This window comes from Ictidomys tridecemlineatus, chromosome 1 (genome assembly GCF_052094955.1).
Source record: "Ictidomys tridecemlineatus isolate mIctTri1 chromosome 1, mIctTri1.hap1, whole genome shotgun sequence".
Classification (NCBI taxonomy): domain Eukaryota; kingdom Metazoa; phylum Chordata; class Mammalia; order Rodentia; family Sciuridae; genus Ictidomys; species Ictidomys tridecemlineatus.
Window position 1 is genome coordinate 161,030,117 of NC_135477.1, and position 16,154 is coordinate 161,046,270.

Sequence of the window (16,154 nt, forward strand, 5' to 3'; positions counted from 1 at the left end):
GGCCTAGTGACATCATAGCCATCTTAATTTATGTAAGTATACTCAATGATGTTTGCACAATGAGATTACCTAAGGACACATTTCCTAGATTGTATCCCAATAATGAAGCAATATGTGACCCACTAGATTTTCATCTGGTGTTATCTTCCACCTCATGAACACTTTTAACTTTATTTTTTAAAGAGCAGGTCTGCTGGTGATTAATTGGTTCAGATTTTGTTAATCTGAAAAATATTTTGCCTTGGTTTTTGAAAGGTATTTTGACTAGAAATAGAATTTTAGGTCTATAGGTTTTTTTGTTTTGTGTTCTTCCCTGTCCTCTGTTTGGGACTTTGAAGATGTTACTTCAGTGTTTTTTAGATTGCATTGTTTCTGACAAGTCTGTTGTAATATTAATTCTTGTTCCTCATTTTGTAATTTGTTTTCTTTCTCTGGCTGCTTTTACAAATTTCTCTTTATTCCTCTTTTTAAGCAATTTTCTAATAATGTATTTTGGGGTTATTTTATTTCTTGTGATTGAGGTTTGTTGAGCTTCTTGGGTATGTGAATTAAGTGTTTTCTTCAAATGTGGAATATTTTTCCATGATTCTTCAAAAATTTTTTTTTTTTTCTGTTCTCCCTTTCTCATAGCATTACTGTAATTATCCAGTGGCTTACTGGGGCATGTGCTCTCCAGCTGGTTTTTATTTTGGTCTCTTTTAAATTTTTTCCTCTTTAATTTCTATTGCTGTCTTTCAATTTATAAGTCTTTTCTTCTCTAATGTCTACTGTGTTGTTAGTCTTATCCCGTGTATTTTTTTTTATCTCATACATTGTTTTTTTATCTTTGGTAGTTAATTTTTAAGTATATTCTTATATGCTTATTCTTTTGTATTATCTTGAACACATAGGATATATACATATATATATACACACATATATACACATAACGCACTTTAAAATGTCTTTTTCAACAAATTCTATTGTGCATGTGATGATTTAGTCAGTTTTGATTTGTTTTCCTTTTCAGAATTTGTTTCAGTTTTCTTCCCATGTCTAGTAATAGTTGATTGGGTACCAGAAACTATGAATTTTGTATGTGCCAGGTATTTTTGTATTCCTACAAATAGTCTTGAGGTTTGTTCTAGGACTCATTTAAGTAACTTGAAAATAGTTTGAAACTGTTTGTGGCACCTTTAAGTAACTTGGAAACAAGCTTTTGGATTCCCCCACCCCCCTTCTGGTACTGGGGATTGAACCTAGAGGTGCTTAACCACTGGGCCACATTCCCAGTCCTTTTTGTATTTTATTTAGGATGTTGCTGAGTTGCTAAGTGTCTCACTAAGTTGCTGAGGGTGGCTTCAAATTCGTGATCCTCCTGCCTCAGCTTCCTGAGCTTCCAGGATTACAGGCGTGTGTCACTGCACCCGGCTTAGATCACATATTTGAGCTATGTTATAATGTTATATAGCACCAGGATAGCACTTGATTTCTCATTCATTTTGTCCCAAAATCGAGTCCAAAGCCTTCTAAGTACGCCATTAAATGTGCTGTGAATTAGGAGATCTTGAAGACTTGTATGGTGAGAACATGAACTGTCCCTGTTTCTGTGTACATTGTGGATCTTGTTCCCTCTTACCCAGGGTGTTGAGGTTAGCCTCAACATTTTGGCCCAGATAATTCTGTTCTGTGCGTTATAAGGTGTTTAGCAACATCTTTAGTTTCTCTCTACTTGATGCCAGTAGCACTCTACCACCACCAGTAGCACCAATAGCAATAACCTGAAATGTCTCCAGACATTGCTAAATGTCATTCAGCAATGACAAAATCAGTCCTCAATGAAGACTACTGCTTCAGTCCTTTTAGGTACTTTCCTTTTTAACCTGACTTCAAATATTTCTTCACATGCATGCCATGATCCATACTTTGTCAAGACTCAAGAGAATCTTCTGTAGGTTTCTGGAACACATTTTGAATGTAGCTCCCTATGCATCTCCTTCCTGCTCTGCAAATTTTAGTCACTTCTACTTCCTGGGTCCAGCTTTTTCTCAACTCAAGATACTACCAGGTAATGAGATGGAGTAATCATTTGTATCACTTCATTTGTTTATTCCCTTTCAGATGCCACTGTTCTTTGGTTCTTAATACCCTATCTATTGAAAAATGTTTTTTTCCTATATTTGTGTTTACTTTTAGTAGTTTTAAGTGGATACTAAGTTTATCTCTTCTTATTACATCTTGACCTAAAGCTGAAGTTGTAACAGTTGGTCTTTTGCTTTGTAGGGAATGTCCAGAAGTGCCCCTAACCACCCCTAAAAAACTTAAGTGGCAGGTCTGTAAATCTTCATAATGTTTATCTCCCTACTTCTGGAGCATATGTGTATTACCTAGTACTCTGGAGTATCAACCACCTGTGGATTATTATTTTGTTAATTCTCTCCAATCAATATGATGTCATCTGTGTAATAGATCATGAGGTGTAGATATCTGCAGACTATGGTGTAGCAGAGTGGGAGAATTAAAATAGCTTTAAGCAAATATAATTTAGAATTGCCCCACATAAACACACACTTTCTGATCTTAAATTATAATTGGAATGGAAAAGGATGCATTCACCAAATCAGCACTACTTGAGGATTGCCTAGCTTCAGTAACAATATTTTGTCTGAGATTACATATGCAATTAGGGCTGGAATTTGATTAAATCTACGATAGTCATTTTTTAGGATCCATTTGCTTTCTGCTGCAGGGTCCACACATATTAAAAAGGTATGATAAGGATCATCACTCCTGCATATTTTAAGTGTATTTATTTGTGACACTAGTCTTTGCTAGTTGACTTAATAACCTACTGGAAAGCTTATCTTAGTTTCTTTTCTTCTTTATTGTCATCTGATAATTGGCAAGTTGCATATCAAAATTTGGGTGGCAGTGTTTGGGAATGGTCTACCCTTATATAAGAGCATTATTCTCATAACGGATTAAAAAGGTACATTTTATGTGCAGAATTTAAGCTCAGTAATCTTAAATAATGTCAGTGGTAAAATACTCCTTTCCAGGAATATCTACTACTCTCATGTCTCATGTTATTTGTTGTTGGGTTTTTTTTTCCTTTTTAATCTGTTTGTTTATTTATTTTTAAAAGCAAATTACCCTTTTTGTTGGGTTTTATTTATTTTTTGTTGTGCTGGTACTGGGGATTGAACCCAGGGCTTGGTGCTTGCTAGGCAAGCACTTGGCCACTGAGCTGCATCCCCAATCCTGCTCTCTCATTCTTACTCTGCTGTATTGTTGCTCTTAGTTGATGTTATATTGTGTTGTCCTGGATACTTTTGGTTTTTACTCCTGGTTATCTGAGTGAGGGCTAAAGAAAGATTCCCTATCTCTTTCAAAGAGTGAACAATGTCCATTGTATATAATTTCATTTAGTGGTAGATTATACAACTTTTATGTGCCATTCATTTATTCATTCATTCTCTTTAGAAAGAGATAGTCTTTAGAAAGTCATATTTTAATGGAATACGAATAATGTGGGTCTTAAAAAGGGGTTGTCAGCTAAGCTGCTTAGAGATGGAATCTGCAAATATTGAGATTATATAATCTAGAGAAAACAAAAAAAATTAACGAGGATGAGATAACTGTTTACAAATAGTTGTCACTGAAAAGGTTACCTCTACTTGGAAATAATGAGTTCATATATTTTTGTATTAAATAATGTGTATTTGGCTTTTGATGTGTTTGTGTTGAGGAGTTGTTCCTGTGCAAATAGAGGGAGCTCTTTCTTTTTTTTTTTTTTTTCTTTTTGAGGGACCTTTTTCTTATTCAGGTCTTTTACCATTCTGTCTCTTCCATAGTTAACAGCTCTGTGATAATTATGTGTGTGCTTAAAATCAGAATTGTTTGGTGCCATTATGTTTTAAATAGTATATGTGAAAAATAAATTCCTTTCTGTTCCACAGGATTTAAATACTATTTATTCTTATCTTCATGGAATGGAAATATTGTCAAATCTCAGGGAGCATCAGCTTAGGTAAGTGTGGTGTTGTGTTTAAGAGCATGTGCCATGCAGTTATTCATTCATTTAATCACCTTTTCTATTTCTCATACTGTTTTAAGTACTTGACATATACAATATAGATTAGATCCCTACTTTCCTTTGGTTTTTGTATTGGTGGGTTGGGATTTGGGGGTTGTGGGAAAACACTATAAAAACTGTATATAATATCCAGGAATTATAAGTACTATGAATATAATAAAGCACAGTGATGTGAAATAAACCGAGTAGCTACTTGAATTTAGGTGGTCAGTGAAGACCTCTCAAAAGAAGTAATTTTTTAAATAGAGACCTGAATGACAGAAGGAAGCTAAGCCAAGAAAGAGGGCTTTGGTAGCTGGAACACAGAGAGAAAAGAGAGGTGGAGAATTGTAGAAAATGAGTTTGGATGGTGGTTATAGGGGCCAAGTCATTTGACATTTGTTGGGTAGTCATGGAAATTTACATTTCTTCTCCTCCTACTCCTTCCTCTTCTCCATTCTCTCCATCCTCTTCTCCTTGACTCTCCACCTCCCCCCTTTTTCCCCTCCCCCCTCCTTCTCCTCTTACTTTTTTAGTTATGTTGGGGATTGAATCCAAGGCCTCGCACATCTTAGAACCATACCCCTAGCCTAAGAATTTGCCCCTTGTTTTTGGTAGTGGGGATTGAACCCAGGAACGCTTAATCCCACTGAGCCACATGTGCAACCCTTTTTTATACTTTTAGAGACAGGGTCTCTGAGTTGCTTAGCCCCTACTTTTGCTAAGGTTGTCTTTGAACTCAAAATCCTCCCGCCTCAGCCTCCTCAGCCTCTGGGATTACAGGCATATGCCACCTTGCCCAGCAGGAATTTTTATTTTTTCCTGAGCAATAGAGCCTTGACCAAGGCTTTTAGGCTGCAGTTTAGTTTCCCAAAAGTAGAGATAATAAAAGTGTAGGGGCCTGGGATTGTGGCTCAGTGGTAGAGTGCTTGCCTAGCATGTGTGAGGCTCTGGGTTCAATCCTCAGCACCACATAAATAAATGAAGGTGTTGTGTCCAACTACAACTAAAAAATATTCCAAAAAAATTTTTAAAAATAAAAATAAATAAAAGTGTCTTCATTACAGTGTTCTGAAGATTAAATGAGAGTAAGAATCTAAAGAAAAGCATAGTGCTTGGTATGTACTAGTTAGTGAAAATAAAACTGTTTTCTTTTTGGAGTTTGTATTAGTATTTGTTATACCAAATGCTTAAGATGATCATGATATCTTGTATTAAAGTGAAAGAAGCAAGGCACTTGATTTGGCAAAAATCCTTTGAAGAAGACAGCATCAACTTTTCTGAACCTCGTTTTTTCCTGCAGTTTGGGCTATCTACCTGTTTATCTTACATCACTATGATTATATTTGTACAACTTTTACTGTAAAAGAACTGTAAAACACTCTTGCAATTTTGTATAACATTTTACGTAAACATTTTTCTTCATGACCTATTTATCTGACTACTTTTCTGGATGTTTTTCTGATTATGGACCAGATTATTTCTAATTTATTCTTTTTTCTATATAACATAATTGAGGTGTTAATCTATATCAAATAAGTATATCAGGTAGAAAGAATACAAATGAAAAACAGGAGTTAGTAATATTAAAAGTATTTTTTAAATGTAAATGTGTTTAACAATTTTTTTTATATGTGCATTGCCTATGCTAATAATTACTGTTCTTTAAACTGAGGATATAGTAGTGAACCAAACAATGGTCTAATTTTTCATAATATTTATTCAGTATGAATTGACAGGTTTTATAATGTGTGTAAGAATATTATGGTTAATGCCAATTAATATTATCTAGTTGCTCTTATAAAATATTACTATATTATATATATTTAAACTCTTAGGGAAAATTTAGTAATATGATTATTTTCTGTTGGTGTTGTTATAATAAAATCTATTTTAAACAATTTTTACTTTTTAAAAAATATATTAGATTAATGTCTGCAAGAGCACGCTATGAAAAGTACAGTGGCAACCAGATTCTTTTTTGGTAAGTATTCCACAATTACTATAAATCAGTGACTTTTATGTTTAAATGTTGATTGTTAGTATTGAAATTCATTTGATTCTGAAATAATTGCCATAGATCAAATTGAAATATAATCAGAAACAATGAAGTATAACATATATAGAATGCAAAGTGTCCAGTGCAGCAAATTTTAATAAATATATACACCTGGGTAACTACTGTTACTAATGAAAATATAGAAGATACCACCTTTTCATCAGCTTTCTTTTTTTTTTTTTGGAAGATAAAACTTTTTTTTTTAATTGGTTGTTCAAAACATTACAAAGCTCTTGACATATCATATTTCATACATTAGATTCAAGTGGGTTATGAACTCCCATTTTTACCCCAAATACAGATTGTAGAATCACATTGGTTACACATCAACATTGTTACATAATACCATATTAGTAACTGTTGTATTCTGCTACCTTTCCTATCCTCAACTATCCCCCCTCCCCTCCCCTTCATCAGCTTTCTTTAGGAACATTTACCACAGTGTAACTTCAATCACCATAGATTACTTTTACCTCTTTTTTGAACTTATGGGTAGTCTTTTGGTCAGTCTTTTATTACTTAGCAGATATCTGCCCTAGGTTTTTAATGTTTTGCATTTGTTCTTTTTCACTGCTATGCAGTGTACATTTGTGTGAGAATAACATTTATCCATGCCACTATTAGTAGATATTTGGGTAACTTTCAATGTTTTACTATTGTGAATAGTAAAGTTTCTGTAGACTTTGCTCATCTTTTTATGCTCTTATGTACTTATTCTTGTTAGGCACATTCTTAGGAATAGAATCCTAGAAATTTCCATGTTCAATTTTAGGAAATTCTGACATTTTTCTAAAATAGTTGATTCAATTACAGTAGACATTAGCTGTGTGTAGTACAAGTTTTGGTTATTTCACATCTTTGACAGCTCTTGAAATTGTCAGGGTTTTTTTTTTGTTTTGTTTTTTTGTTTGGTTGTTTCTAATTTAATCATTCTGTTGATTGTTACATTATCTCGTGATTGTATTTTACATCTCCTTATTTACTAATGATGATGAATGATTTTAATGTTTTTATTGGATATTTGGATAGCCTCTGGTAGGAGATCCTGGTGGAAGTTTTTGACCATTTTTTTTTTCATTTGAGTTATCTGTCATGTTTCTATTGTATGTAAATATTCTTTATTAATTCTGAATCAAAATCTTCTGTTGGATATACTTATTATAAATACTTCACTCTTTTAATGGCATCTTCTGAGGAAGAGAAATTCCTAAATTTGTTAGTTTGTCTCTTTGTGATTAGTGCTTTTCATGTCCTGTTTAAAAAGTCAAATCTTTCTCTTAAAATTGTGAAGATAATCTTTAGGTTTCCTTTAAAAGTTTTTATGTTTTTTCTCTCAAAATTAATTTTACAGTTCATTTTGGAAATTATTTTTGTTGGCAGTGCAGAGTGTAAATTCCAAACTCATTTCTCTTAATTTTAAAAATGTTTATTTTAAAGTAATAAGTCAGGTGTGGCGGTGCACTGTTGTAATCCCAACTATTCAAGAGGCTGAGGCAGGAAGATTGCAAGTTCAAGCCTCAGCAATTTAGTGAGGCCCTAAGCAACCTAGCTAGACCTTGTCTCAAAATGAAAAATACAAATAGCTAAGGATAATAGTCCATTTACATTTTTGCAAATCTAATATGTGGTTGACAGATTCTCATAGTTGTCTGCATTCAATCTACTATGATATATTTTTTTAAATCAAGTAAAAAGTTTTTATACTTATGTAAAACAATAACAGACAAATGGACCAGTAAACAAAATAAACTAGAAAGACATGCACACATACAGTCACTTAGTTTAGAACAAAGTAGATGCTCCACACAGTGGTATAGAAATGCAATCCCAGCTGAAACAGAAGAGAATAAGCATTTTATTAGCTTATTAATAATAAGCATATTATTTTCAAATAATTTGGATATTCTTCTTTGATATAATACCAAAATTTGTTAAGTTTCTTACAGGTTAGTTGCAGTATGGAATCTGACTTTATCAGTGAATGTTTGGTACTCCATTGCATTATAAATCATTGATCTGTCATGTACTTTAATTATTTACCCAGGTTTGATTTTATAACACTATGTCTTAGTCATTTGGAAAATATTGCTTATTGTACTAGGTTATGTGGTTTTTTTAATTTGACACATTTTAATGTATTATCAAAAATGACAGTTGTTATTATCACTCCTGATTTCTTCCAAAAAGTTTAGGAAAGTAGGAAGTTCAATAATATATAATTTAAATTTTGAGTAAAATTCGGATTTTATCATTGTCACAGTTTATTATATATCTCTGTGGATGTCCAGTTGACCCAACATCATATATTGAAAAATATCCCTGTTGAACTTTATTATTTTTTTTTTTAAAGAGAGAGTGAGAGAGGAGAGAGAGAGAGAGAGAGAATTTTTAATATTTATTTTCTAGTTCTCGGCGGACACAACATCTTTGTTGGTATGTGGTGCTGAGGATCGAACCTGGGCCGCACGCATGCCAGACGGGCGCGCTACCGCCTGAGCCACATCCCCAGCCCTCCCTGTTGAACTTTAATGGAATTTTTGTTTGGGTGGGTTTTTTTGTTTTGCTTAGTTTTACTGGTGTGGGCCCTGGAACTCTCTTCCACTGAGTTACATCCTTTGCCTTTTTTATTTATTTGAGTGTTGTTGAGGCTGGTCCCAAACAGGAATCCTCCTGTTTCAGCCTCCCAAATAGCTGGGATTACATGTCTGCATCACTGTGTAGAGCATCCACATTGTTTTAAACTAAGTGGTGTGTGTGTGTGTGTGTGTGTGTGTGTGTGTGTGTGTGTGTGTGTGTTTGTTTATCTCGGTCCATTTGTCTATCTGATGCCATTATTAATTACTGTGGTATATGTTGACATTTGGTAGCATGTATTTTGTATGCTATTCTTGAAGATTGTCTTAATTAGTATTTTACTCTTCAATTTTAAAATCAATTCATCAATTTCCACACACATATATACACATAAAAACCTTTTGGACAGCTGGGAGGTTGAGTAGCATTAAATCTAAATCATTCAAGAGAGAACCCATGTTTTTATAAATATTATCTTTCAGTCTGTGATTTGTATATTCTTTCATTTAATTTTTCACAAGAATGTTTTAGACAGATATTTTTACTGCAGACAGAATTCTAGCATTGCAATTTTGTTTTTGTTTTTTTCTTTTAATACATTTAAGACATGTTCTGGGTTCTGTGTATTTGAGGACTCAGTAACATTATTCCTTTGCAGGTAACATGTTTTTGTTTCTACCTCTGGATTTTATTTATTCATTTATTTTTTAAACTTTGGTATGGGGGTGTGAATCCAGGGACACTTAACCATTGAGGCACAATCCCAGCCCTTTTTCCTTTTTTTTATTTTTAAAATTTGTTTTAATTAGTTGTACATGACTTCCTTTTATGGTTTATTTTGAGACAGGATCTGCATAAATTGGTTAGGACTTCACTAAGTTGCTGAGAGTGGTCTCACCTCCTGAGTCACTAGAATTACAGGCATGTGCCACCACTAGAATTTTTTTCTTTTTGCTTAGTTAGATGTATCTATTATTCCTAAATATGATTTTCTTTGTATTTATTTTGTTTTGGGGTTGGTTTATAGAACTTCTTGATTCTTTGATTTAGTAGCTTTATCAATTTTGAAAAAATCTTTCCAATACTTTTTTATTATTGATTATTTTCTTTTTCTTTAATTCTGTCCTTTATTTTCTTTACACTTTTTTTTTTCTGTATTTGCTGTTCTTTTTCTGTTACTCTATTCTTGCTAACTTATTTCTGTTTTGTGAATTCTTGTTTTTTGTTACTGCAGATCTCAGTGCTTAGGTCAAGTTCTCTATCTTATCTGTTTTCCTGAATGTATTAGATAAACTAACTTCTTTTTTTACTATTGGCTCTAAATTTTTTGATCCCATTCTTAGTGATGATGGTAGTTTTTATTATTATTATTTTTTAATTTTAGTGGTATAGCAGGGATTGAACTCAGGGGCACTCAACCACTGAGCCACACCCCCAGCCCTAGTTTGTATTTTTATTTAGAGATTGGGTCTCACTGAATTGCTTAGTGCCTTGCTTTTGCTGAGGCTTTCTTTGAACTTGTGATCAATGCCTCAGCCTCCCCAGCCACTGGGATTATAGGCGTGCAGCACTGTACCTGGCTGAGGATGGTAATTTTAATTGAATGCCAGACATTGTATGAAAAGTTACAGAAATACTGTGTCCCCTTAGGAAGTATTTAGAATTTTGTTTTGTTTGACATGCAGAGTACAAACATCTTGGATGCAGTTGAGAATACTAAATGATATATACTTTTCTTCTAATAATTTCTACTTTCTCAGTGAAATAGGAATCAAGAGTTGAGATAAGGAAGAAGAGATTGTTATTTGAAGAGATTAGGATAATGGATGTGTTCAGAAACATATTATGGTTGCTAGGCAACTTTAAGAGCCCATTTGAAATTTGTGATGGTTGTAATTTTGTTTGTGGTACTGGTGATTGAACACAGGAGTACTCTACCACTGACCTATATCGCCAGCCTTTTTTATTTATTTATTTTTTTTGAGACAGTATCCCACTGAGTTGCTTATGTGGGCCTTGAACTTGGTATACTCCTGTTTCAGCCTTCCCAGTAGTTGGGATTATAGGTGTGTACCTGGCTATGATGGTTATGATTGTTTTTTGGTTTTTGTTTTTAATCCACTATGTTCTGCTGTGGTATAGAACTGGAGTAGGTAAAAAGTTGGATTTATTTAGCTCACTAAATACATAAAAGGAAAGTAGGGAGAATCAAGGGAGTTTTTCCAAAGAAGTGATAGTAGTAACTTAACATGAAAGGTACAAAGGGGAATAGAAAAGAAATATGAGATTGATTATGGAAGTCTGGATGTTAGAATCAACTAGAAGGAATCCAGTGGGATGCTTGAGCCTTCTGATTATGAAAGTCTTATAGTTACTGCTAATGCAAGATTTCTTGTGTTTGGCCATGGAAGTGATTGCCTGAAGTAAAGTAGAGGATAAGATCTTTAAAGAAGAGATGAAGTGATTAAGAGGCTGTCATTTCGGAAAGACAGAAACAATGTTAGAATGCTTACCATATTTCAACACATAATCATCACAGATTTTTATGCCAAATTTTTTGGTTAAAAAAATGGTGTATAACATTTACAAGAAGCTTTCTAAAAAAATTGTGCTAGTATTAATTAAAAAGTATGGGAATCAACCTAACAAAAGAGGTGAAAGATTTATATAATGAAAACTACAGAACCCTAAAGAGAGAAGTAGAAGAAGATCTTAGAAGATGGAAAAATATACCCTGTTCATGGATAGGCAGGACTAACATTATCAAAATGGCTATATTACCAAAAGTTCTCTATAGGTTTAATGCAATGCCAATCAAAATCCCAACGGCATTTCTTGTAGAAATAGATAAAGCAAATGGAAATTCATATGGAAAAATAAAAGACCCAGAATAGTAAAAGCAATTCTAAGCAGGAAGTGTGAATCAGGCGGTATAGCGATACCAGATTTCAAACTATATTACAGAGCAATAGTGACAAAAACATCATGGTACTGGTACCAAAACAGGCGGGTGGACCAATGGTATAGAATAGAGGACACAGAGACTAATCCACAAAGTTACAACTATCTTATATTTGATAAAGGGGCTAAAAGCATGCAATGGAGGAAGGATAGCATCTTCAACAAATGGTGTTGGGAAAACTGGAAATCCATATGCAAAAAAATGAAACTGAATCCCTTTCTCTCGCCATGCACAAAAGTTAACTCTAAATGGATCAAGGAGCTTGATATCAAATCAGAGACTCTGCGTCTGTTAGAAGAAAAAGTTGGCTCCGATCTACATATTGTGGGGTCGGGCTCCAAATTCCTTAATAGGACACCCATAGCACAAGAGTTAATAACAAGAATCAACAAATGGGACTTACTTAAACTAAAAAGTTTTTTCTCAGCAAGAGAAACAATAAGAGAGGTAAATAGGGAGCCTACATCCTGGGAACAAATTTTTACTCCTCACACTTCAGATAGAGCCCTAATATCCAGAGTATACAAAGAACTCAAAAAATTAGACAATAAGATAACAAACAGCCCAATCAACAAATGGGCCAAGGACCTGAACAGACACTTCTCAGAGGAGGACATACAATCAATCAACAAGTACATGAAAAAATGTTCACCATCTCTAGCAGTCAGAGAAATGCAAATCAAAACCACCCTTAGATACCATCTCACTCCAGTAAGATTGGCAGCCACTATGAAGTCAAACAACAAGAAGTGCTGGCGAGGATGTGGAGAAAAGGGTACACTTGTACATTGTTGGTGGGACTGCAAATTGGTGCAGCCAATTTGGAAAGCAGTATGGAGATTCCTGGGAAAGCTGGGAATGGAACCACCATTTGACCCAGCTATTGCCCTTCTCGGACTATTCCCTGAAGACCTTAAAAGAGCATACTACAGGGATATTGCCACATCGATGTTCATAGTAGCACAATTCACAATAGCTAGACTGTGGAACCAACCCAGATGCCCTTCAGTAGATGAATGGATAAAAAAAATGTGGCATCTATACACAATGGAGTACTACCCAGCAATAAAAAATGAAAAAATCATAGAATTTGCAGGGAAATGGATGGCACTAGAGCAGATTATGCTTAGTGAAGCTAGCCAATCTCTAAAAAACAAATACCAAATGTCTTCTTTGATATAATGAGAGCAACTATGAACAGAGCAGGGAGGAAGAGCAGGAAGAAAAGATTAACATTAAACAGAGACATGAGATGGGAGGGAAAGGGAGAGAAAAGGGAAATTGCATGGAAATGAAGGGAGACCCTCATTGCTATACAAAATTACATATAAGAGGTTGTGAGAGGAATGGGAAAATAAACAAGGAGAGAAATGAATTACAGTAGTGGGGTAGAGAGAGAAGATGTGAGGGAAGGGGAGGGGGGATAGTAGGGGATAGGAAAGGTAGCAGAATACAACAGTTACTAATAGGGCATTATGTCAGATTGTGGATGTGTAACCGACGTGATTCTGCAATCTGCATTTGTTGTAAAAATTGGGAGTTCATAACCCACTTGAATCTAATGTATGAAATATGATATGTCAAGAGCTTTGTAATGTTGTGAACAACCTAAATAAATAAATAAATAAAAAGTATTTATTAATAAGCTGTCTTTGGTGCAGTATTAGAATGCACTGAATACTTGAACATTCATTAAAATTGAATAGTCCAAATCAACCACACATCATTCTTTGTGACAATTTAGTCTTCTGTGTCCAAAAATTATGGACTAACCTCACTGTTTTCCTTACCTCACAAGCAGTCCCCAGCACCACTCATACGTTAGTACTGCAGTGCTAGGTTTTCCAAAATTAGCGTCAATGGGCCTGTGCTGAGAATTCTAAGTTTGTGTCTTGCAGTGCACAAGAAGACAAAAACGCATCTGTATGCCACTGGTGGGTACACTGCTGCTTTATTTATCTTTTAAGAGGCATGATGAACAAAATTATACCATGAATAATTGTGGAAGAAAAGTTATAAGCTGGTTTTTGCTTTGAATAAAAATGGGATGTAACAGTTATGCTGTGGGGACAATTATGCAGTGAAATTTGGTATTTAAAAGTCAAGAATTAAAATCTACAAGAAATGAGAGGATCTTGGTGTTCTTAACAGGTTGCATTAGAGAAGGACAGTGAATGTTCGGAATGATATGATGATCTACGATTCATCAGGGCGTTGTTAGGAGAGGAAAACAATTGTTTCAAACTGATTAATAGAGAGAAGAGATTGTCCTATCTCTAGGCTAGTGGTAGGAGTACTGTGTAATGGAAAACATTCACCAGTTTTAAATGATTGTAAAGGAAGTAGTGTCCTCCGGAAATATTAAGAACACATTGAAAATAAAAAATATTTTTCATAGACTTAGTGGATGAGTTTTAGGACTATGAAAAGGTTAGGAGAAAGACTAATCAGAAACTAGTCCATTTAGGATTAGGCAGGTTAGATACTTGCAGATGAAGGATAACAAGGGAGACCTAGGTTTTTGTGGTGATTGATATAAAGACTTCTTAACAATGTTTTTCTTTGAGTGGTTGGTGTTTTTTTATCTTAGGCATAGGTAAGATCTTGTCTAGAAATTATTGTGGCTGTGAGTTTTATTGTAAAAATTCATGATAACAGGAAGGAGAAATGTTTTTCTTAAAGTATGTGATGCTCTTTTAAGTGCTTTCATTACTGTTTCTGGCTAATGAGTATGACTTGAACAAAGGTAGTTTGGGGATTTAGCCAATATTATATTAGGATTTATCCAACATAACATTTTAGTATTCACTTCTTTCAAGTGAGTGCTAAATCGGGAAATCTGAAAAATTAGAGCATTTGGTAAACATAATTGAATTGCATATAAAGCATTAGTTATGCTTCGTGGTTTTATGACTTAGAAAAATATTTAATATCATAAAGCACAAATTCTTTAATACGGCTTTAATTGGCTTTATTTATTTTGGTACTGGGGATTACACCCAGGGGAGCTTAACCACTGAGATACATCCCCACCTCTTTATTATATTTTGTTTAGAGAAAGGGTCTCACTGAGTTGCTTAGGGTCTCAGCCTTCTGAACCACTGGGATTACAAGCGTGAGCCACCACCCTGGCTTTTAATTGACTTTAAATTAGGATTATTTCAGTCAGATTAATAGAAACTCATTCAACTGTGAAGCTATATGAAATTTTAAATCATGTATATTATAAATATAATTACTTGTGAATAGCTTTTGTCTTTAAAAGTATTATTTTGTTTTCCATATGTAGATTTTCAACATCTGATGTCCTTAGTCTTCCCTATTTCCTCCTGGAAGTAACATATTTGTGAGAGAATATTTTCCAATGTAAAATGAAATATATAAAACAGTAGAATGTATCAGTTGCTGAATTTCCCCTGGAGGACAGCATTCCTTCCTTTACCTTCCCTCCCCACATTCTTGAGAACTGGTTGCTACACATACTTTTGAACAGGTCTTTCCATCTGAAAGTTAATAATAATAATAATAATAGTAATTCACCCTTAATCCCAATTCTTCCATGCTGTTTTTTGTTATTTCTTTTGTATGTATTCATATTTTGTTTATCATATGCATATGTTCTTTGGTGCTTTATATACAATTCTATTTTAATGTATCTCTATTTTATAATGGTTGTATGATAGCCTGTCATATTAATTGTACCATGATTATAAAACTATTCATAATACCAGTTTAGTTATCCAAACAGTACGAGATGTTTAGATTACTGCTATGATTATGTTCTGTATATTTTTTTCTTTTGCTGGATTTTAAAAATAATTTCTATTGCATAGATAATGGGAAAATTAGAAAACAGTTAAATAGAAAAACTAATTTATTTAAAATTATATTATACAGAAATAATAATTTCTCAGTGGTGAATTCCTCAGGAATAATTGTGAGAATAAAGGATATAACATTTTTATGGCTTGCACTGTATAGTACGCTATTGTTTTGAACAAAGTTTGTGTTGGTAATGATTGTCAGTATCACTAAAAAATAAATAAACATAATTTTTATCACACCCCTTGGTAACATGCTAATTTGTGAGGATTTTTCTGAAAGTGTTTTAAATGTGTTTTCACTTTCATTTTCTATTATTACAGATAAGTGTTCTGTTAAGAATTATCTGCTTTTTTTCCCCATATAAATGCAGTTTTTACAAGACCCTAGACCACGCTCAAAATTTCCCATGTTTCCAAGTATTGTTACATAGTTTTTATAATGATTTTTGCAATATTATCAGGATATATTCCATGTTGTGTATTTCATATTGAATCCATATATAAGTGAGTGTGTGTATTTATTTACTTGTTTATTTAAACAGCTCAGAAACTATTGCCAGATGTTGGTATATCCTGCTTTCTGGATCTGTACTTGTCAAAGACTCCATGGTTTTGCCTCCTTGCAGGTAAGTTTACATTAACTTCTTAGTGTATAAGGTAAAGTTAACATTGTAGTTGATT

At 33.7% G+C, this 16,154-nt stretch overlaps 1 protein-coding gene across 11 annotated transcripts in view; it reads left to right on the forward strand.

Annotated features, from left to right (window-relative positions):
- The window catches only part of Rapgef6 (Rap guanine nucleotide exchange factor 6), a 214,313-nt gene that overhangs the window by 35,912 nt on the left and 162,247 nt on the right, over positions 1 to 16,154 (forward strand). For 10 of the 11 annotated variants that reach the window (XR_013439379.1, XR_013439380.1, XM_040271793.2 and 7 more), the window contains exons 2-4: positions 3,939 to 4,009; positions 5,982 to 6,038; positions 16,016 to 16,099. Coding sequence is in view for 9 of the 11 variants with exons in the window: in XM_040271793.2 (XP_040127727.2) it covers positions 3,939 to 4,009; positions 5,982 to 6,038; positions 16,016 to 16,099 (212 nt within the window). In the remaining 2 variants the exon portion in view is untranslated. Of the gene's footprint in view, positions 1 to 3,938; positions 4,010 to 5,981; positions 6,039 to 16,015; positions 16,100 to 16,154 lie in introns of those variants that run through there. The other variant, XM_040271792.2, reaches the window with a different exon arrangement.